The sequence below is a fragment of the Euprymna scolopes genome, chromosome 10 (assembly GCF_053919585.1).
Source record: "Euprymna scolopes isolate OS-2025 chromosome 10, ASM5391958v1, whole genome shotgun sequence".
NCBI classification, from domain to species: domain Eukaryota; kingdom Metazoa; phylum Mollusca; class Cephalopoda; order Sepiida; family Sepiolidae; genus Euprymna; species Euprymna scolopes.
In genome coordinates this window covers 72365085-72389911 of record NC_136491.1, presented here as the reverse complement: position 1 = coordinate 72389911, position 24827 = coordinate 72365085, and the positions used below count along the sequence as shown (strand labels likewise).

General features: G+C 33.6%; 1 protein-coding gene across 3 annotated transcripts in view; it reads right to left on the bottom strand.

The window, feature by feature from the left end:
- Positions 1-5151: 5151 nt before the first annotated feature.
- LOC145286102 (ADP-ribosylation factor-like protein 13B) overlaps positions 5152-24827 on the bottom strand; it is a 62966-nt gene continuing 43290 nt past the window's right edge. The window contains exons 6-9 of one of the 3 annotated variants that reach the window (XM_080134792.1): positions 22394-22514; positions 18756-19137; positions 14284-14502; positions 5152-5370 (exon numbers count right to left, since the gene is read on the bottom strand). In XM_080134792.1, the coding sequence (XP_079990918.1) occupies positions 5276-5370; positions 14284-14502; positions 18756-19137; positions 22394-22514 (817 nt within the window). In that variant the 3' untranslated portion in view covers positions 5152-5275. Of the gene's footprint in view, positions 5371-14283; positions 14503-16825; positions 16871-18755; positions 19138-22393; positions 22515-24827 lie in introns of those variants that run through there. The other 2 variants (XM_080134793.1, XM_080134794.1) reach the window with 2 other exon arrangements.

Below are 24827 nucleotides of genomic sequence, written 5' to 3'. Positions count from 1 at the left end.
TTGTATTTGCCTTATTTATTTAGACATTAAAACAAGTTTGACATTTAAACTATTTCCTTAAACATTTTAACAACTGCAGAAGTCAGCAAAAAATAAAAATTAATTGTCATCACATAATTATGACAGGAAGAATTATTTTAATGTGGATTTTCTTTTTATTAAATCAATCACAGCTTATTAAAATAAAGAGTCACTCGAGGATAAGGGTTACTGAGACAGATGGATTGTCAGCTAAATGATAAAGAATATTATGAGAGGATTAAAAATAATGAATCAAATAAACAAAATCTGATTACTTATTTATTTGCAGACTGTTATCCTTATCTTTATAGTTGTTGCTGTTTCACCACGTTTCGGCTAACCACTCCTCTTGCCTTCTTCAGATGATTAACTGCAATGGGATAGGAATGCTGAGTCTCTTAACTTATACACTCATTAATTACTGCCTTCCATAGTTGTTGTCTCACAACGTTTTGACCAACTAATCCTCTGGCCTGCTTTAGGTAGGATTGAAATTGCTATCTTCAGATAATACTCACCTAGAACCGTAGAGAGACTCAACGCCTTTATCCACTGCACCATGTTTTCCTATCCCATCGCATTTAATCACCTGAAGAAGGCCAACGGAATGGTTCGCCGAAACATGGTGAAACAACAACAATGAAGATGTGGATAACAGTCTGTAAATAAATAAATAAATATACAAATTATTCAACTCAAACGATTCCAATAATTAAATAATATATAAAATCTGATTTCTTATGAGGATGGCTTCTGAGAAGTATTTGTTGATATTGGATTTGAAGAACCATGTTTTAGCCTGCAGCAAATGTAATGTGTTTCACAGGTGGAAAGTTCTTGGAAAGAAACTTTGTTCATGTAAATTCTGCCTGACGCTAGGTACATGGAAAGTTCTTTTCAGTTGTGGTATTGAGACGAGTTCATGCAGTTTTATAGGAGCCAATTGCAAAAGAAATTAAGATAATTTTATTTTTTATTCATTTTGATGCTAACGTTATTCTGATACTTTCAATATCAACTATGGTGTGTTCAGGACATCCTTTCATTTCAGAACCATTTGAAGTATGTAACAGTGGTAAAATGTGATGGCTATTTGTTTTGGTGCATCATTGGTGGATTGAAGAGCTGAAGACTGGAATATTGGAAGAAAGTGACTTGCATCATCATGATGAGTTGTGGAAGCAGAGATAGGCATTCTGACAGTTTGTCAAAAAGCTGCAAAATCCAAGCAAGAAAGATGGGCATCAAAATGGTGATTATGGAAAAAACGCTGAACAGGGATCACATAAAAAAGTTACAGGTACTAACTAATCAGCACCAAGGCTCAAGACAACCGTTTTACAAAAACCATGAAATTTCTCAACAAGATTAACACCCAGTTGAGCCGTGACCGCCTTGATTCTTGGACAAGTTACATAATGCACAAAGCAAAAGGTATCTAGCCTACAGTTCACCTAAAGTCCCATACACCATGAAGATCAAGTACCTTTAAACTATGATGGTCTTTGGGTCTATTTTCCCACTCTTCAAAATCAATTCAGTTGCTGTCCATGGAAGTGGAGGGAGTAGATGTGGGAAAGCCACATGCATGGCAAATCTCAACGCTGTCACACCGCCAGGAAAACCCAGGAGTGACTGAGAACATCCATGACTTTACCAGTCCCATGTCCCCTTCCTCTAACTTGCAACATCATGGCCTGATATGTGTGAATTTTGGTTGTAAAAGACCAAGTCTACTACTTGCAACACCAAGGACAAGAAATAATTACCAGGATCAAACTCATGTTCAAGCATCTCTCAGAAGATACCAAAGAATACATGCTCAAGATCCAGCTTGGAGGCTGATGGCAACTTTTTCAAGTGACCAAAAAATCCTCTTAGAGATTCAAAAAGGAAAGAAAAAGTTATTAAAGTAGATATACTAAGACATAATGAGAGAGGCAGCAGAACCAAGGTCAATAAATATTAATCAGAAACTCTAAGTGGTGCATGATGACTATGTCAGTGTGGAATGCAAGTTTACCAGAGCTTGTAAACCAACCAATTCTGCCCAGATAACTTAGAAAGAAAAGTTAAGTTGAAAAAAAAAAAAAAAAATCTCTAGCCATCCAGAAATATTCCTTAATAAAAAAAAATATAAGCTATCCATTCTAACTTTCTTTGTATATGGACTATATATATATATATATATACTTTTGCAATATTTTAACTGAATAATTATTTTCATATTAGTGACTTGTTAATAATTTCTTTTTTTTGTGTGTGTGTCTTGAAAGTGATTCAGTTTTTTCACAGACATCCCCAAAACAAATCTTTCCAGCGATGGGGGGCTTTTAACCGAATAATGATCCTCGGTGAAAGAAGAAACCATTAGCATGGCCGTCAATAAGATGACCAACCTCAGAGAAGTCCTGGAGAATGAAATTAGTACCACTGAAAACCCGTTGGTGTGAAAATCGTGTTGCCACACAGACTTAAGGTCTACACATATTTGTGCACCTCTGAGCTAAATTTGACAATATATGTATGGTTCCAGCGTCCAGCGAATGCCAGAATACTTTTAAAGTTGTCCAAGATTAGATGACATAACATTTATGACCCCACAGTTTGAGATCACATTTAATTTGCAACCTACCACTACTGTGGACAATAGTCTGTGATAGGTATGGTTACATTTATGCAGTACAAGGACTTGAGTGTTGTGGTCAATTTCTCCTTTACTCCCACTGTCCAATGCATTCAGGCAGAAAATAAGAGTTGCAGTATGTTCTTTCTTATCGTGCCTTCACCACCATATCAGCCGATATCTTCCTTCTGCTATACATATCTCTGGTGCAAGCCATGCTGGAATATGGCAGCCAAACTTCATTCTTTTATTTTGTTTGGGATATCCAATGCCTAGACTGGGTTCAGAAAATTGCAACACTGATAGACTGTGGACTCAACATAAAGTCCCATGAACAACAATTGGAGGCCCCCAACCTTTATTCACTGTAGCATAGGTGGCGAACTCATTCTCATCGTTAGCATCATATGCTACAATGTGCCTCATGACTTTTTCATATCAACTTTGCAGAAGGCTTTGTAGAAACTATAAAATACACCTAAGTCACGTCATGACCATTTGAGAGTCAAACAAAATTGAGTTTACAATGATCACATATCCAGCGACTTCTACATTACCATTTAATCTGTGAGTTTTTAAATAAATATGTTAAAAGTAATTTTTTCTTCCAATTTTATTAATATATATATATATATATATATATACACACACACAGGCGGCAAAAAGAAAGTCTGCACTTGTAATTTTTTCAAAAACTGCAAATTAAAGCTAAATTTGATGTAACTGTTTAAACAAACTATACCTCATTTGATCAGCCTTTTATCCTTCTATAATTTTACCTGTTCATATTTGACTTTAAATTGAAATATTCTAGTGTTCACGTCAATTTAAAAAAATAACTTCAAATTGAGGAGGCAAAAAGAAAGTCCGCACAATGAAAAATCGTTATTTAAATGTAATTTTAGGACATTAATGCAACACAAATACAACAGGAACATAATGAACTAGTTAATATTTAGTAGCATAGCCCTCCTGCTAATTGACAGGCTGCAATCTTTTGGGAATTCCTTGAATTAGACTACAGCAATACTCTGGGGAAAGAGCATCCCACTTGAATTTTTGTCCAAAGTTCTTTCAAATTTGAAATGTTATCATTGCGTAGCTGTTGCTTGATGTAATGCCATACGTTTTCGATAGGATTGGGGTCTGGAGATTGTGAAGGCCAATCCAAACACAGAATATCATGCTCTTCCAGGAACCGCTTGACATTGCCAGCTGTGTGAATGGGAGCATTATCCTGCATGAAGCTGGGATTATCATCCAAATTCTGACCAAAGTAGGGTTGAAAATTCTCAGTCAACATATTAATGTACTTGGTCGAATTAATTCGACTTTGCAAGCGAACTATAGACCCTGGATCATTAGTACTAATAATGCCCCACACCAAACCTGAACATCTACCACTTTGCAGAATTGAAACTGAGCACCTAGGATTAAATTCTTCGTCTTTTCTCTGACGGACGTACTACCTACCATCACTGCCTAGCCTATTGAACTTGCTTTCGTCGCTAAAAAGCACTTTTGACCATTATGAAGAGTCATGATCTTCATTGCATCTGACGAAGTTCAAACAGCACTTTTTGTTCTTTACAGAAATCATTGGCTTGCGTCTTGCAACATATCCATGCAAATTAAATTCCTGACAGTAGAAAGAGAGCACTTTTTAATAAGATTGCACTGTTGTTGGATTTGGGGAGCCGTTTCAAGTCTGTTTCTTAGGCTGCGGATCTTGATAGCATTGCTTTCACGGTTAGAAGTAACTCTAGTACGACCAGATTTAGGGGCATCACGAACACTGCCGGTGTTTTGGTGCTTTTGCACAGTATTTCGTACCGTTTTCTCATCAAATTTCAATCTGCGGCTGATTTCTTGATTGGTTAAACCAGCAAGGTGAAGATTAATGAGCTCCTGATGATCACTAAGAGAAAGTCGTGGCATTATGGACTAAATGTTACGTTGTATAACCTGGAACAACAACAATTACAATTAGAGATGCTTTGTTGCCTGTTGGTGGATATTTTAAATTGATTTAGGGGCGATAATTTAAGCTGGTTTCAAGCTTTGTGTAGTTCATTAATAAAAATCTATTTGTTTTACAAAAGGTAAGTTCTATATTGTTTGCTATCCATAGCAAAAAAAAAACAACAAAAAACGTTACTCCCATTAATTATTATATTGCGAATGTCCATCGATAGAAATTGACATAAACACACGAAATGATGACATTGCTATTAATGTGTATAATGCTGACATTTTACATAACGTTGTGGAGATACCTAATGTCAACCCTTTCGATTGGACAGCATGGAGAGCAGTCATAAGTCATGATCTATTTATAGATGGAAGTTGGCTCTTTGGCTGCAACATTATTAGGTGTTTATAAGAATGTCATGTATCAAAGTATACTTGGCATAAAATTAATTTTCCTCTGAAAATAATTTGACAGAAAGTTATTTTCAATAAAAAATTTTTTTAAAAATCACAGAAACAAAAAAAGACTGCAATGAAAATGTGGACGGAATTTTATTTTTGTCAAAATATTTTTTTTTTTTTCATTTTTACAAATTCTCTACTTTTTCTGCTATCCATCAGGATCCATTTGGTGTCGAATATCACATAAAAATAATATCAAGTAATGATATCATCATCGTCATCGTCTTCTACAGTTAATTTTTCAATATAAGGAAGTTCCTCTACTCGATTCCATTTTCTTGAAATAGCACCTGGAAAAATAAAATACTTTTTCAAGAATTTTGAATAATAATAATAAAAAAAAATGTAATTTTTTAGAGGGATTACTAGGCAAAAAGAAGAAAATTTTTTATCTTAATTGTGCATAGAGCTGTTAAGGCTGTATTTATAAGAAAAAAAAATATCAGTGTTGTCCAGAATTGAGTAAGGAACTGTGTCTCCTGAACACAGCACGGAATTGTATTGCCAAAATTTATTCTCTACTCAACAAAATGTTCTCAACCGTGTAAAATTTATTTTTTAATCTTTGTAAAAAAAACATAATAAACAAGTTAATTTCTTTGTTATTGAAATAAAAAACAAAACAAATTGAGTCACAGGCACCACTTTCAGCCGAGAGTTTTTTTTTTTTCCTTTTTCAAATTAAATTTTACAAGTGACCTTTTTTCTTAAAAATTTGAATTCTGTAACACAATAACAAGATAACACTAGAAAATCTTTGTAAAAAGTAAAAATCTTTATCATTATTATTGACTATTGCTTGTTTTTGTTTGTTTGTTTTTTAAATTAAACTTGAAACTGTCAAAGTTATGTTGACTAATTAAACCGTCTGTATTTTTGAGATGAGGTGTTTTCATTGATTGAGATTGTTGGACTGACTTCCTCATCTTGGTTGTTATCGTCACAACGTTTCAGCCATTTTGCCCTCCGGCCTTCGTCAGGTGTTTTGTATCGAACTGGGGAACCGTTTGTTAGGAGTCTCGAACCCAACCCTTTATTATTATTACGGGGGTACCGTGTTTGGACTCGTGGAAAGGGCAGGGCATGCCCTCGTTCGAGAAAGGATCCAACACACCCGCTGGAATAAACAAAAACTAAGGAACAAAATCTCCGACACCATAACATCGTTCCTTGTCAAAGTGACTCAAGAGGAAGACAGGGTGAGAATCCAATCAGATCTGGATAAATCGTACAGACAAGAATATGAGAAGCTCAAAGAACGCCAAATCAAGAAGCTCACAAAGCTCAAAGACCAGAGGAACGTAACATCAAAACACCGCTCACCTGTGAAAGCGGTCATCAACCTCAGCAGCCGCCAACTGAGTCACTCAGAGGAAGCAGTACTAAATAAAGGTCTCAACTTCGCAACAACAACCAAACACGTTCCATTCTTAGATATCATAACCGATGTGATGAAATAAGATGGAAAGTGAGACAAGTACTCGAGAAAGCCAAGCCTCCAAAATCAAACATCTCTCGGGAAGATAGGCTGGCAATAAGAACTCTACAGGGTGACAGCAGTATAATAATTCTGCCAGCAGACAAAGGCAATGCTACTGTGGTGATGGACATGTCGGAGTACTCTGAAAAAATGGCAGGCCTAATCGCAGATGGTAGCTACGGTAAAATAAAGAAGGACCCAACTTTGAAAACCGAAAGAAAGCTGTTACAAATCCTTACCAAAAACAAGGAACACATCGCTCCGATGAGATATAGACAGCTGTTCCAGCATTACAGTAAGCTACCACATATGTACGGTCTTCCCAAGATACACAAAGACGGTATTCCACTCAGACCCATAGTGAGCTACCGAGGCTCAGCATGCCACCCACTGAGCAGGTACCTTGTGGATATAATAAACCCATTAGCAGGCAAGTCAGCAACACATGTAAAGAATTCTGCCCACTTCACGGAACTGATCAAGGGAGCAACCCATCAGTACAAACCAAATGGTAAGCCTAGATGTGGTTAGCCTGTTCACTAAAGTCCCAACTAGTGAGGCACTAGCAGTAATTCAAGACAAACTAGCTGCGGACCTCTCCATAGAAGAGTGCACATGTGTACCATTGTCAAACTTAATGGAAATGCTGACATTCTGCATAGAAACAACCTACTTCAGAATGGGTACTGACCTATATCGACAAGAGGAGGGACTAGCTATGGGCTCGCCATTATCACCAGTGATGGCGAACATATACATGGAATACTTCGAAGACATGGCCTTAGGTTCAGCTCCCTTAAAGCCCACCATGTGGCTAAGATACGTTGATGACACCTTCATACTCTGGCCCCATCAGGAAGACATCCAGGCTCTCCTAGACCATGTGAACTCAATAAGACCATCGATACAGTTCACAATGGAGAAAGAAAAAGATAACCAACTGGCCTTCCTTGATATACTCATATCACTTACAGAGCATGGGTTTAAAACATCCGTATATCGCAAGCCTACCTTCACCGGACAATACCTAAACTTCAACTCCCATCACCCATACAGTATCAAACATGGAATCGCACGCTGCTTACAACATCGAGCAGAGACAATAAGTAGCGACACCATTACATACCACCAAGAAATGGTCAGGTTGAAGAATACCCTCCGTCATAACAACTACCCCGATAGCATACTATCCACCAGACGTGTTAATAGTATAAGAGAGGAGAATGAAACCCAAAAACCTCCATACATACGAGGCATCTCCGAAAAGATTCAGAGAATATGTGCCCCCTACAACATCAGGATGGTATTCAAGAGTGAGTCAACACTCAGACGACACCTGGTATGAGTGAAGCCCCGCATGGAGGAGAACATGACCAAAAACTGCATATACTCCATCCCATGCAGTTGCAGAAAGGTTTACAAGGGTGAAACATGCCGCCCCCTTAAAGTAAGGGTGGAAGAACACCGAAAAGCGGTAACTAAAGGGGAGACGGAAAAATTGGGTATAGCCAACCATGTCTGGATGGAGAGGGGGGACCATCGCCCCCTATGGGATGAAGTAAAAATAATAAACAGACCCACTGGAAAGTGAGAAAACTTAAAGAAACAGCTCACATGCTCGGACATAACAACCTACTGAGCAAACCAAGCATAGAGCTGAATGCAATTTGGACACCTCTGATAGAGAGAGAAAACCTTGAATAACAACATAGGTTTAACATTAACAAAAACCAACTAAGAATTGTCCTAGTGACATATGGCCGAGTGGTCCTAGACGTTGTATCAAAGTTTACAGTTACCCAAAGGTGCTGAGTTCAATCCTGAATGAAGGCAGTGAAAAAGTAACATTCAAAACAGAGAATCAGCAACTATGTCCGAACACGGTACCCCCGTAATAATAATAAACGGATAGAAAAGGTAAAGCTTTCAAAAGAAAAAAATAAACACAACATCGAGAGGAGACAATGAATCAGATCAAAACAACTAATATCTATATGCAATAATGCGGAAAACAACAAACTAAAGGAAATTCTATCTAGCAGACTGCGAGTATATAGAAAATAATAAACATAAGGATGAAGGTTGACACAGGTACTAATAATGGAAACCAGTCAGAATATACAAAAAAATATATCCACGGAAAAATAAACAAACCAGAAAATGGACAAAGGGAGCTAACTCCTGGATTATCAACTACCTTATGGGCTGCAAACGGTACAAAGCTAAATGACTATGGGTCGATCATTTTAAATATAAAATATAAAGACTCTACAACTATCAGAGCAAAGTGTTTTATATGCGATAGTAACATCACAATACACCATGCATCTGACTTGGTTCAGTAATCGTCAAGTGCAGCATGACCAAGGTGCACACACTGAAATAAGTGTAAAACAGAGAACCTCACAAAAGAATACCTTGATAGATTTCAAGGCATAGAGAAATTCCCACGTTTTTAAAAGAGACATCTTGTTGAAGATGCAACATCAGTAATCAAACCGCCAAGAAAATTTCCAGTTCACCTTAGAGAAGAACTTAAAAAAGAATTGGACAAAATGGATCACATAGGAGTCATTAAAAAGATTACAGAGCCTATGGAGTGGGTCAATGTTATTGCATGCAGCAGAAAGAAAAATGGAGATGTACAAATTTGCCTGGACCCCAAACCACTAAATAAATGCATCAAAAGGACGCATTATAAAACTCCAACATTGGAAGAAATCTCACATAGATTAGCAGGTGCAAAACACTTTCAAATTTTCAAATGCAAAACATGGTTACTGGGTGATACAACTTGATGAAGAATCAAGCCTGCTCACGTGTTTCAACACTCCACTTGGGAGATACAGATATTTGAGATGTTCTTTCAACTTAAAGGTGTCACAAAACAGTTTCCAACAGAAAATGGACCAAATATTGGAAACATGTGAGGGAGCCATCGGTATATCTGACGATATCTGCATATACAGTAGAACAATACCTGATAAAATGACCAAAACCTGATAAAAACAATGGAGACAGCCCCAAAATATGGCCTAATCTTTAACAAAGAAAAATGCACCATTAGACAAAAACGGATAAAATTTTAGTCTCATCTGAAATGAGAATGGCTCTCATCCAGAATCTGACAAATGTAATAAAATAAAATCGAAGCCAGCATGAACCAACAAAGAACTCCAACAACTTTTAGCTATGATCTAATACTTAAGCTCCTTAATACTAGATCTCAGCACCAAAATAGTCCCACTACTCAAAAAGGATGTAGAGTTTCAGTTAAACAAGACACACATTAAGACTTTTCAAACATTAAAAGACCACATTCACGAAAAAGTTTGTTTAGCATACTTTGATCCCAACTCACAGTTATCTAAGTCGATTCAAGCATGTTAGGACTAATTGCAGCACTTATCAAGAATAACAAAGTTGTCGCCTTTGCAAGAAAAAGACTAACTGATATGAAATCGCATTATGCAAACATAGAAAGAGAGCTATTAGCAATAGTATTCAGATGTGAGAGATTTCAGACATATTTATGGAAAAAAAAATATGGGTTGAAACAGATCATAAACCTCTAGAAAATATCCAAAACAAGAATATATTGCAGGCAGCCCCATGGCTACAAAGAATTTTATTAAAATTGCAGCCATATGATGCACAAATTGTATATAAACCTGGAAAAGAAATGTGCATCCTGGACTACTTGTCAAGAATCCAACCAACTTCAGGCAAAGAAATCAAACTCGACCTAACCATATACATCGTAGATATAACAGCTTCGAAACAAATAGAACTGCAAAATACAACCGAAGAAGATAAAGGGCGGAGAATACTTAAGCAGGTGATATTGAATAGATGACCAGATGATATAGATGACCAGATGATATACAAAATACACCTAAAATAATTAGAAACTACTGGTCGCTAAAAGAATGCTTTTTGGTACAAGACGGTATGGTCACAAAGGGACAGTTCATAATCATACCAAAAAGTATGCAACTCACAGTACTACGGATAATCCATGATGCACACCAAAGTATCGAGAAATGTCAACTGAAGGCAAAAAACAGTGTGTTCTGGAGATGAACACACAAAGATATAGAAGCACTAGTAAGGACATGTGAGATCTGCAATGAACATCAGAGGAAAAATTCTAAAGAAACAATGATCGTTAAGGAACATGTAACGCGACCGTTTGAGAACGTCACAGCAGACATTTTTTAATTTAATGGTCTATAGTTCCTACTGATCGCTGATTGTTATATAGTTAAGACACTGAAATGCACAACTAGCACCAGTTGTATTGAACATTTCAAAGCAATCTTTGCTGTCCACGGCATACCTGAAAGGCTATACGTGGATAATGCCAAGTACTTTGTATCTAACAAATTCCTCAATTTTGCCACAGTGTAGGAGTTCACTCATGCTATATCAAGCCCAAGGTATCCACAATCAAACGGGTTTATAGAACACACGTTCCAAACTGTAAAGAAAACACTTATGAAAGCCAAACAATCAAAAATGGATTGTCAAATGGGCCTTCTGTGCTTCAGAACAACCCCACTTAACAGCCATCTGCCATTTTCGGCAGAAATCCTATACAATAGGAAAATAAGAACAAGACTTTCAACCTTGTTAAACATGGACACTCGAAAAGATTATGATACCAGAGAAAAGCAAAAAACAGCAACAACACTACAACAAAAATGCAAAGGATCTTCCGAAATTAATTGTTGGTAATTAAGTGTCTGTCCTACAGGAAAATGACAGTTGGCAACTGGTAACAGTGATTGATAAAAGCACTGAGCCACACAGCTACATTGTCAAAATGCACAGTGATGAAAGATTACCAAGGCGCAACAGTGGACAAGTCACTTACAAGAGTTATATAACCCTCAGAGACAAACCACCTCCAACACACCCATTCAAGAGACTAATTGGGATGACATAACACCACTGTCCTAACAACACACTGACCCACTAGAAGTCAGCACTCCGTCTAATAACAATGATGGATACATCTCATCAGACAACCCAGGGCAGCCAGTCGAGTCGAACCAACAGCTAGAAATACTGACCCAAGACCGATCAAAAAAAAAACATGGCGAGCCCCTCATCCCCCAAATACAAGGACTTTATATTATTCAAGTAGATAATGAATAAATAAACAAACAAAATAATAATTTAAAAAAACAAAAACAAAAAAAAACAAATATAAACATCTTTAAAAGACATAATAAACACTTTTTTCTCAACAAAAGAGATGTAACAGTCTAAGGAACTCTTTAATGTATTGAGTTACTTCCCCTTGATCATTCCTTGTATCAGTAGTAGTCAGCTTATGAAAATAAACATTGTAATCAATCGTGTCTCTAGTGTCTTCATATTACACTTTCTCCATTCATTAGAGGTAGGAAGCAAATTTCCAAAACACTCTTTTACAGTTAAAACCCAAGAGAAGTAGAACGGACTAACTTATTTGCCACATCTCACTCAAGATTTCTGTAAGTGACGTCACTTCATCTGTTAACTTAAATTCCTAACTTGAACTTCGAGTAGAAATTTTCTATTCTTATAGAATTTATTTCCATTTTTTATGCAATCTAACAACCCACATATCATTACTTCATTAAATTGTGATCCAAAGAAATAAAATCCAAGTCCATTGTTCCTTTTTTTTTTTTTTAAATAAAAATATATTTTTTTATGGAAATTACTCCAGACAAGACGTAAAGCAACTTGATGTATGAAGCTAAAAATAACAAAAAAAAATGATTTATGCAAAAACAAGAAATGCCTCGGGATCTTAGTTTTTAAAAGATAGATAGGAGGAAAACAGTCAGCAGGAAAAGAGTTCCACAAGATTGCAGTTCTGAGAAAGAAGCTACTGGAATAAAACGATGCATTATAACCAAGTACTTGAACAGCAAATTGATGAAAATCATTAAACAAATGAATTAAGCTGGAACAAAGCAGGCGAAGAATAAATCAGACAATTGTTATTATTAGGCATCGGTTTTCAAAAAGTAATAAACCTAAAACACTATGAGGAATCAAAAAATAAAAATCAACAAAGTTTTTTTTAGATTTTTGTCAATTAATTTGCATACAATATGAACATGGCTCATCAACTTTTAACCCATGAATAGTTTTCTTTACGGCATATCTTACATATTGCTGGTAGTAATATGCTCTACGAGTCAAATATTGATATAAGATTTTTCATGCTACTTAGCGATAGGAAAACAAAAGCTGTGGGTATTACAGTTCTGAACTTTTGAGATGAGGACTGCCTATTCGTATTATTTGGATTCTTCTGACAGAAGATTAAATAAAGGGTTTCGTTTGGAATTCTGTGCAAATTCTCAAGTTTGACAGAAAAATTCCAAAGTTCGACAAGATAAAAAGATACACCTGAAGAAGGTTGGAGGTTACATTAATCAAAACGTTGTGTAAATAACACTCAAGATGAGAACAGTAGTTCAAAGAATCAAAACAATAATAAAAAAAACTGTTGGTTATTCATGAATGATACTTGGTGGACAAGTCATACTCAGACTGAAGTTCATTTGAACCATACATGGTTGGATTGCAGAAAAGATTGTGAATTTTATTAGCAATTCTATGGGTGGCATTTTTGGGGGAGGAGGGGGTCACCTTATAGAAAAGAATCTGAGAAATTAATGCCTACAGAATCAAACAAGCCAAAAAGTTGTAATATGCTATACAAATTATGCAAATTATTTTATATCCGCTTCTCGAGTGGGGTTACTAGAGAACCTAAGTATGTCGATTTCCATTTTTACTTAGCTTTTACTACTTACAAGGAAAAATATTTGTGAAGTTTTATGGAAAATCTATGCAATTTAGTGTTTGCATGAGAAAGTTGGAAGCAACAACGAATGTAGTTACTCATTGTTTTTATTAGCAAAAAATGTTAGAAATGGTTTTCAGCTTTCAACTTAGATCAAATATCTTTTCTGCCTGTTTTTTGTAAATTATAAAAAATATATCACTTATTTAAAAAAAAAAAAAGTAATTCTTTTTAATGTTATTATCTTCTTTTGCATTAATTCCAAGCTACAGCAGAGTTCACAATGATGAATTTTTGTCTGCATGTAGCACAATGGCAGGCTTTGTCTGTATGAAAACCAGTTTTACAGAGACCATTGTGCAGAGTATCTTCCCATCACATCATTTGCCTTCCTCTCACTTACTTTTTGGTGACTTTTAATGTGAGAGGAATGTTATGTTAATTTTTCTTTAATTTATAAAACACATATTTAGTTATACAATTCAAACTCAAATGATATCAATTTATAAAACCCATATTTAGTTATACAATTCAAACTCAAATGATATCAATTTATAAAACCCATATTTAGTTATACAATTCAAACTCAAATGATATCAATTTATAAAACCCATATTTAGTTATACAATTCAAACTCAAATGATATCAATTTATAAAACCCATATTTAGTTATACAATTCAAACTCAAATGATATCAATTTATAAAACACATTTAGTTATACAATTCAAACTCAAATATTGACATCATAAAAACCATTCTGCCTATTCCTTATTTGTCAATTAATCACATATTCCTTTTACAGACTAGCAATCTCTAAATGCACTGTAACTTTTTTATAGTATATAGATTGCTCCAAAATTAATGATAAAACCAAAATTAATATTGTTTTATTTATTTTTTATTTTACTCACGTGAATCCGTAAGGTCATTTCCTGATGTCTGCTCACTGGTCTGTGTACGAGTATCGTTGCTGCTAAAAGGTTGATTTACAAAACTAAGATGTGTTGCATTTTTGACCGTTGTTGCATCCAAATTAATCTTTTCATCCGGTTCATTTTTAATGGGAGCCACATGGTTTTTCTTCAATTTCTTTTTCTTCTTTTTAACTGGATTCGTTTGAGGTACGCAATCTAAAATAGAAACAGAAGGCAGTTGTAACACTAACCAAAGGCAAGAATAAAACATCTGCTTTTTTCAAACATCATAATCAAATTTTGCTTTTGTATTATTTTTTTTTTTTTTTTTTCTCCTTTTTATGTTATCAATGGAATATTTTCAAAGTTACAGTCAAAAAATATAAAAAAATAAAAACAACACAAATTTTATTTGCTTGAGCTCAGTGTGGATGGAGAAGCAATGAATTTTGTGTGGCATCAGTGAAATAATAAAAGAAATGAATTCTGTAACTATTTACGCATTAATTCGGAATTCTCTTAATTTGATTAGATGAGATTACAAGAGAAAAGCTAGAAAGAAGGGATTGTTTGTTCCCTAAGCAGAGTGAAAAAAAAAAAATCACACTGATGTGAGTATTTTGTTTTAGCGAAACCCTTGCTTATGTCTACAAGAAAGGATTATTTGCTAGTAAACAGCGGACCAATTAATTTCAACTGAATTATAGATGTGAAGGAACTGGTATGTATGTTATTTTTTTTTCGTTCATATCAGGTTCAGATTGTTTTTTTTCTTAGAGTTGCCAAACCCATCCTTCCTTTCTTTCCGTTATGTCAGAAAATTCAATAATAATGTTTGTGTCATCACATCATAACGCATTAGGTCACAGTTTCAATAACAGAGTTCTTACGTACTGCAGCATTTACCCTGGGCAGATTGAGTTTCTTCATTCAAGGATTTAGTTTCTTGGAAATACTAAATTCACAAACAATCTCCAGTCGCATGTACATCTTGATCAAGGAAGACGATTTTTGACAAAATTAGTTTTTCGTATTTATTTTTTATTTTTTTGCAAGATTTTGATATTTTCATTGAAATAACATAATTGTTTTACATATACAATGCCTGGTATACCAAAATAGTCACCCATATGGTACTGATCAAACTTAATGTCATGTAACTTCAGTGATCTAACATAAATTGGTGTGTCAACCTTCTTATAGATATGGATCAAGGGAAAAATGTGTGTTTGTGTGTCTTGCAAAAACTTTCAACAGAGGCAACGGAACCTGACAAAGCCGTTTAAACCATGACCCTTCAGACGACAAATATCAAAAAATTGGCCCAAAACATTAATTCCTTCACCCTCAACTGGGCAGTTTTCTACAAGGAGAGGTCGACATTTTTTTTGCATCGCAATTTTTGCAAGTCATCGTGTTGGTTGGAGTGACTTCACTTAATTTCAACATTCCGAATTTCTGGTCGGAAGATGGAGATATCGACAAAGATATCACTTTTTTTTTTCTCCTTCACGTTACGTGTTCAAGCCTGCCTGCCTACTACCACTTTTTTTTCTCTCCACCTAAAGTGCCTACTATTGTTTTGCCCCACGCGCTACTACCAATTTTTTTTTTTTTTATCTCCCCCTTTGGGGTTCCTTACTCAACCCAAGCAATGCCAGGGAACCCCATGACACTACCACTTTTTTTTTAACACCTCTCTTCAACCCCCCCCCCTCCCCCCCCAAAAAACAGGTCCTTAATACACCTCCACACACTCGGGCATTATAATAAGTACGACTAACAGACATAGTCAGTTATAGAGATGTGACATGCATCAGATATAGTTAATTGATTACTTAATAATAATGGAATAAAAATGTCTTGAATACATTTATAATAAAAGTAGAGGTATGTGTGATTGGTTCACTTCTATAATCATGTAAACAAATTTAATTTTTATGAACAAAGAAATGGAGGCTTGATCTCAATAACTGATAATAATAATAATAATAATAATAGAAAAAGGAAAGAATTTATTTCACTTTAATACTGATACAAAAACATGCCCTTATTATTAGTAGTAGTATTTTTAGTAATATTATTATTATTAGTAGTAATAGTGTTAGTCATTTAATTTTGTTTTCCTTTTTGATTAGTTTCGTTTTAATAATTTCAAGTAGTGAATAGTTTTAATTGCAAAAGTATAACGAGCAAATGAAGTTAATTCCAAATATTCTTGTAAGAATATGTAAGACACTGAGATCTCATCTTATATTAAAGTAGAGTCAATTTTTTTTTTTTTTACCAAAACAACTTTTTAATACCAGATATACACTTAAATCTGTTTTGACATTCATAGCAAGTATTGGTTTGTATTTAAAAAAAAATTGTTTTTCCAATCCATTTTAATATTTTCATTTTGACCAGTATTTTATTTTACATTAGTAATAATTAAAGGAAATGAGTGGAGGAGTGTACTCTCCCATTCACATTTACTACAACTGCCACTCATAAACGCCAGAAACAAATTTAGTAAGAGATATTTTAAAAAATTCACCAATAGTAATATAGAACATTGTAGTCAATTATGGCCATCAGTTTGCTGAAATTATGATATTAAAATTAGAAGGTGTACAAAGAAAATTAAATAAACAAAGGAATAAGAGATTTAATAATAAAAACAAATAAAAAATTTAGGTTTAACTACTTTACTTGAGAGAAAGATGAAAGGATGATTTAATTAAGAAAATTTCTAAATATGGAACAGTTATATGTTTGGGAATTTTTAGATAAAGATTGATAATTTGGATATTATTCTTACGTTTATGTTGCTGCAACCTCTGAACTTCTTCAGGTGCATCTTGTCAAACTTGAGAATTTGTACAGAATTTAGAATGGAGCCATTTATTTAATCCGGTCAAGAATCTGTTGCGTAACAGATAAAAGTGTTAAGTATTTATCAGTTCTAAGTCATAGTCTTCTGTAAGTTGAAGGTTCAGTCTTCAGTGTGAGTAATACTAAGAATACAATTATGAATTACTTAGGACTTCTGTACAGTCATGGCTGATTTCATTTGAAATACTGTACAAATTACAGAGTTCAACAAAAAATACCCGAGGAAGATTGGAGGTTACATAAGTTGAAAAGTTATAAGAAAATCCAAGATGAAAACAGTAGTCCTGAACTATCCAAATAATACATAGAACAGTGTTTTTATTTTTAACATTCTTGAACAGTAATTTATTGGCAAAGCAAGATTTCAAGAACAAAATCTACACTTAAAATAATTTCAATGATTAATATTTTTTTCTAACAAAAAGAAGCAAATCTAATAAAATTTTAAATAGCACTAATGTAGAAAATGTGTAAACTTAACTGAATGAATTTAAAAATTGAAGAAAAAATTTACTAGGATTATTTTGGGGTCTATCTGATGAGATATTTAAGATAGTTTGATCAGTATGTTCTAGGGATGAGCAATGAAAGTGAAAGTACTTTTTTTTAAACTAAATCAGCACCTTGATAGTAAATATGAAAAAAAAAAAAAAAATAAGACAACTTTCAGTAGAAAATGATACTCAAAAAATCGGAAATTTAAGAATAAAAAAACGTCCTAAGAGTTTTGAAAACTGATTGTTTTAATTTATTTTTTAGGTGCTTCTACAGAATTGGGACAAGATTTTATGGCCGATAAATGAAGTTTCCAGATAAGAAACAATGATTTCAACTGATTTTTTTGTCAATTCTAATAAGTTACAATGGTAGTTTCCAAATTATGCAGTCGGAATTACCTCAATATTACTGAATCATTAAACAAAACAACTTTAATCGTGTTAGTAAGTGAAAAATTATGACATCTTGTAAAATTACCTCCTTTTTTGAACTCTTACAACCGTTTTCATCAAATTCTATTTTGTATTTTCTTGAATAAACAATTTTCTACCTTATCGATTTTCGTCATTTTTTGGATATAATCATCTTAAAAATATGAGGAATACGTAGATACCATTGTTTTCATGTGAAATTCAGTTTACGATTTCCGAAATTTCGTCCCAATAGTGTAGAAGCGCCGATTTTTGTTATAATGCCTATAAATTCCCATTAATTATTTAAAAATTATTTTATTCATAAAAATAAAACTAGATCAATTTACGTGATTTTTAGAATATAATATTTTCTTTCTGTCATGTATGTACATTATGCAGATTTTTCTATATTTTTTTCTTTTTTATATATTCTAGACAAGTACTCATGAAACATGGAACATGCTTTAAAGTTGGTAAGTGCTTGTTTTCGTCTCTTTTGCTACAAAAAATAAAATACTTTTACTTTAATTCCTTTTACCTATTCTTTAAGTAATTGCGTATATGCATTTGTTTTCTTGGAATTGGATTACTATTGAATAAAATAAGAGATGGACAAATAAACAGAACAGAAAAATTGGTACAAAAACAAGAACCGATCTTGAAAATTCAATTCTAACTCACCAATCATGTCTAATGGTTGCAAGAAATTTTTCTTTAAAAATGCATTTTTTTTCATTGGCGTCTGACTAGGATCCTCAATTGCTGCCAATAAAGGTTTGCTGTTTGCTGAATTATTTTCAGACAAGTCTGGTAACGGCCTATTGGGCCATTGACTAGATTTCTTGGAGTCTAAATCCTTTGGTGGTGCTAAAGTGTCTTGTCTGGAACTAACTACAGAAATTGATTTTGTTAAAAATACAGAGTTATTTTGATTAGCATTGGACGGCAAAAGACGTTCAGTGTCTCTGACTGGACTGGAATAGAAATGAGATGGTGACGGTACTGATTCTACTGCTGGAAGATTGGTCGGGGTGTTTTCTCGGATACTGTTTTCTTTCTCCTGCTGAAAAAAGACATAAGAAAATATTTGTATATAAAATAAAAGTTTTACTTACAAATTTGTTTTCACATGTAATCTGATAAACTGGCAAAATTCATGCAATTTTATCAAAATTTAAAAAGTTTTGCCACTTTTGCGACAATATTATCAATCCCAAACAAAGTCAACCTACCTTACAAGTGGATTCTCACAAATTATCATTGAAAAAAGCAAAACTAATTCTCAACACTAGCTCGAAAAACCAGCTGGTAAAAATAGAAGATTAGCTGAGGTGTTTCTGATGAATTCGTGAAAGATAAGTTTCACAAGTGAGCCTGGCATTCTCTATTACATGGGAAAAGTTGGTTTAATGATGAGAAGAGAGAAGGGAGGAAGAGAAATGAAATTGATTTTTTGGAGAGGAGAAAAAGAAAGAAGAAAGCAAAGTTATTAGATATACTGGTCGTAATAAGAGAGGAGAGCAAATGATGACTGAATAAAAGAAAAGTTTTTTGATGATTAAACAGTCTCCTTGTCCCAGCCTGAGGAATCCACGTTGGTGTGGGCGTATGTTACTGGGGCTTGCAAGCAAACCAACTTTGTTCAGACAAGCTTAGAAAAAAAGTGTTTGATTAAAAACAGACTCTAACCATCCATAATGTATTTCTTAAATCATAATCAAATATTTAATTCGAATATTTAACTAAATAATTTTCTTTATAAGAAAACAATTACCAATGACTTGTTAATCATTTTTTTTTTGTTGCTTTTTTTTGTGTTTTGAAAGTGATTCAGTTTTTTCAGATGAGGGTTTTTAACTGAATGGTGACTTTTGGTGAGAGAAGAAACTACTAGAAACGATCAGTGACCAGACAACCAACTTTGGAGACAAACTGGAAAGCAAAAGTACTGTTTTAATATCTCTGAAAACCCGTTGATGTGGAAATTGTGTTGCCACATGGACTTAGAGTTTGTGCATTTTTGTGCACCTTTGAACTAAAATTAATGATGGTTCCAGTGTTCAGTGAATGCTTGAATATATTTAAGGTGTCTGAGACTAGACAATGTTACATTTATGATTGCACAGTTGGGGATCGCATTTAACTTGTAATCCACTGTCACTGTGGACAATACACTTTACCAAAGTATCTTCTCGATTTATAAATTTATACACTTTATCACACTGAAAGTGACATTAAAATCCTAATCACATATACAAAATAAAAGAAATTTAACTACTGAGTATTTCCACATGATTGACATATCTCTAACTATCAAGCTAGAAAACTAATCACACCTGAGAGTATCTTATATCTCTACAAAGCCAGCATTCGCTCTTGCATGGAGTATTGTTGCCACATTTCAGTTGGTGAATCTAGAGTCTAAAAAGAGTCTACAACCTAATAAGTCTAAAAAGAGTCTACAACCTAATAAGTCTAAAAAGAGTCTACAACCTAATAAGTCTAAAAAGAGTCTACAACCTAATAAGTCTAAAAAGAGTCTACAACCTAATAAGTCTAAAAAGAGTCTACCAACCTAATAAGTCTAAAAAGAGTCTACCAACCTAATAAGTCTAAAAAGAGTCTACCAACCTAATATAATAACATAATATGAACCAAGCTCAAACCCATGTCCCATCAACGCAATGTTGCATTCCTGTGTTTTACAAGTAATTTTGTTGAATGTGCCCTGATGAACTTGTAGCACTAATGATTCCTTGGTAGAAATGCTCCTGACGAACCTGACATGTAGCAAAATATGCTGTAAAATTTTCTACTCCGAAAGTTTCTTCCCTCAATCTTCTAGACTTTGGAGTTCCTTCCCTGTCTCCTGCTCCCCTGACTATACTAACATACAGAAATTTAAATGTAATGTGAACAGACATCTCTCTGTGCAACTCCATACATATTGTCCCTATAGACATGGTCTCAAATACTAGCCCTTTACATGCAAGTGGCAATATGCTATGTTTGGGGTGAATAAGAGTTTTAAAAAAACAAATCTAATTTGCATATCGATTTGAAAAATTACATCTCATTAATTTACTATTACTTATTAGTGTTTTCTAATTCAATGACTGCAGAGATTCTATTCAAGCATATTTTTCAGATTGTTGATATAAAATTTGCATTTTGCATGGAAGAAGTTGAAAAAACTCTGAGGGTTGTGATTCTATTAGACATAAACTCACAACACTTCTCCAACTCCAAAAGATAAAAACACACACAGAAACTGTAACAAATGAGTTGGTGAGTATCTCTCTTCCCACGTTAATTTCAGTACAAAATTAAATTCTACCATAATGCCTTTCACTTCATTTGAAGGTATGATTCATGGCTTAATGCAAAGGCAATTTACGGACAACTTTTACTTGAGAAAACACAATCTTATTAACCAACTGTACTAACCCAATGTTGCCCGGGAGTCGTTTTATCTTTAAATCTTGTTTCACTCAGTGGCTTACATTCAAATTTTTTACTCTTTATTTTGCAATAAAATCAATTTGAACATCTTTAAATTACATGAATATTTTAGATTTTTTTTGTAACTTTTTTTTTTACCAAATTATTTTCTTTAAATAGAATTTTTAACAGATTTAATTATTACTGTATGATTGTTTGGTTCTTATTTAGAATTTGACTTAATTAAATAAACAAAAATACACAAAAATCATGATGTACATAGTCATCACAGAACAAAGATGTCATATTCTAAAAATTATGTAGATTGATCAAGTAGTTTTTCTTTTTAACTAAGAAAATCAAATTTCATGACAAGGCAGCCAGGAGCCAACATGTTGTTTTAGAATATGTTAAAATTCAATAACGATGGCTCAATACGACTACTGATATTTTGTTTGCATTCAAAAAAATTAATTACTAAAAAATTGTAAAAAATTATTTTCTATATTAAAAAAGACTACTTCGTCCATTTACATGATTTTTGAAATATGACATCCTTGTTTCATGACGAGTTTGTATATCATAACGATTATTTCTATAGTTTTTTTGTTTTTTTTAATGAAGTCAAATTGTAAATAAGGACTAATAGGTGGCTGGATTATCAGTTGAATGATGAAAAATATTATAAACAGATTGAAAAATCATGAATGGAATGAACAAAATTTGATTACTTTAAGAGGACAAGGAATAATATTTGTTGACATTTTCTTAACATAAATTTTTGAATGAAATCAAAGTGAAAAAAATGGTGGTTCTGACCCAACGGGTCGCAAGTATGTCTAGTCTGAATAGAAATATGTCTATAAATGGAAGCTCACCTTGGAGAAATAATCAGAGTTAAGTCTCTGAAAAGGATTGCCGTTGCCATTTTTCAGATTTTCATCTTCCTTTGTATTCACTTCTTCTGCATTCTGACCGCATTCAAGTCTTTGTCTTTCTCTGGTAATAAAAACAATATAGAAAAATAACTCTTTGTATTGTTTGATTAGTTGAAGATCGAGGTGATATTTTTATCAATTGAGATCAGTGAACCTGAATATAGTTTTTCAAAAATAACCTTTCAGTAATGTTACTTAAAAAAATTCAAAATAAAACTATTTTTTTATTATCATTATTGTGGCGATGGTGTAGAGAGTCTGAGGGATAAATGACCATGACTAGCATGTGCCTGCTGTAAGGTAACAATGACCGCACAGACACGAACCTAAACCCATTTGATTATGCGAAATAGATGCTGTTGGCTGTTAGCTTTTTTTAAAGTGAGTAAGCTTTATCTTGAGAATCAGTTTGGATGCCATATCATTCAAATGTGTTTTGAATGGATAATGATTATCTCCTGTTGTTTTGGTTATAGTCAGCTAAGTACTTCCTAATTTCTGTAATGTTACCAAAAGTGGTGACAAAGCAAATCAGTTCCTTCACTTTGTTCTCTCATGCCGATATCTCTCTTGTGCATGTATTCTTTTTTTTATTACATTTTTTTTTCAATCGTTTTTTATTTTTATAGTTTCATAAACATGTATTTATGATATAAATTCAAATAAAAAAAACTTTTATTTTAAAATTCAAAAGAAAATTTTTATTTTTTATAATTCCATAAACATATATGGCTTATAAAATTTCTAATAAAATAAAAACTTATTTTTACTTTTTTTTTATTAAAAGTGCAAATAAAGACAAATTGTGTTATTTTTATCTTTTTATAATTTTGTTAATTTTTATTGTATACTTTTCAATAATATCCTTTTCTTATATATTTTATTTCAACAAATCGCTTCACAATAGAAATATTAAAGAAGAATAAAACTAAAGAAACTGATTTGCCTTGTGACCGTTTCCAATAGCGCTATGCCAGAAAGTTAGGTATGTTAGCTGACTATAACCTCTGTTTTTGGGCTGTTGTTTGTGAAGAGAAAGAAGAAATACTACAGCTAGTGTTAAGAGTGAACAAGGAAAGTAGAACTACTACTGCTGCTGCTGATATCAAGAGCGAATGCTGTCTCTGTTGTTGGTGAAAGGAAACATCGCACATGAATACTAGCATTCTGCATTCTTTTAACATGTAAATAATTTATGTGACTTAAATAGGAATTAATTAACCAAACACATCTTTCAATTATGCTGTTGCTATGAGAAGTTTTTCACCCAAACATGGTTATTTTTATTTGTTTGTTGGTTTTCTGTCAAATCAAATGAAACAAATAAAAATTAGCGACTGTATCTTGCTCAGACTTGCGCACCCATTTTAACAATATAATATGAAAAAAAAAAGAGCATTTTATGCTAACTTTGTGCATCTGATGCCCGAAGATGCTTAGAATGCTTGAGTGGCATGGGTGGAGTGAGCAGGAGCATGGTCATGCATAAAAACAAAGTTTCTTAGTAGAGCAACATTTATGTCATCTAGCCAAGGCACCAAAGATTCTCTCAAGAAATTGCAATGGGCAGCAGATGTCACTTTTATTCCTTCGGATACTTTTATAGGACCAATAAGTCCATCTCCAATGATACTTGCTCATATCATAACTCCTCCACCCTGTTTTTGTCTCAAGTAATGGTGACTCATCTCTGGAATAAACCCATCCTTTTGTCCAGTCATCAAGTCCATCAAGGGTTGCCCATTTTCCGCAGTAAAAAAACTTTACTCATAACCATCTTCATATATTTCTTTTTCTATTCCACCAGCAGTTCAGCCCGGCTTTGCTCGGGCCTTATGTACTGTTCATAACTTGCCCTATGTATGAATACACTTTATGTAAGATTTCAAATGTTTAGACCAAAATTTGTCTGAGTAATTTCATAGAGAATGCAGAGGTAAATATTTTAAACTTTGACCCCAATTTTGACTTGTTAACATTTATTATTTTGGTCTCAAATCAAAATAAAAAGTTTTACCCATGTCCAAGTTACTTACATCTAAAATTTCAAATCTTTACACCCAAAATTGGCAGAGGAATTTGGTAGAATCTGCAAAGGTCAACTCTTTCAACTTTGACTTTTTGGCAGCCAAATTTTCACCCAAAAACTGATTAAAATGCACGTCTGAATACCCGTTATGTATAAATTTAAAATGTTTAGACCCAAAATTGGCTGAATAGTTTGCTAGACCTCACAACGGTCAAATCTTTTGAACTTTGACCCCTTGGCAGCTCAAATTTTTGATCCAAGCCAAATAAAAAGCTTGCCCTATCTCTGAATACTCTTTATGTAAAATTTCAAATGTTTAGACCAGAAATTGGCTGAGTAATTTGA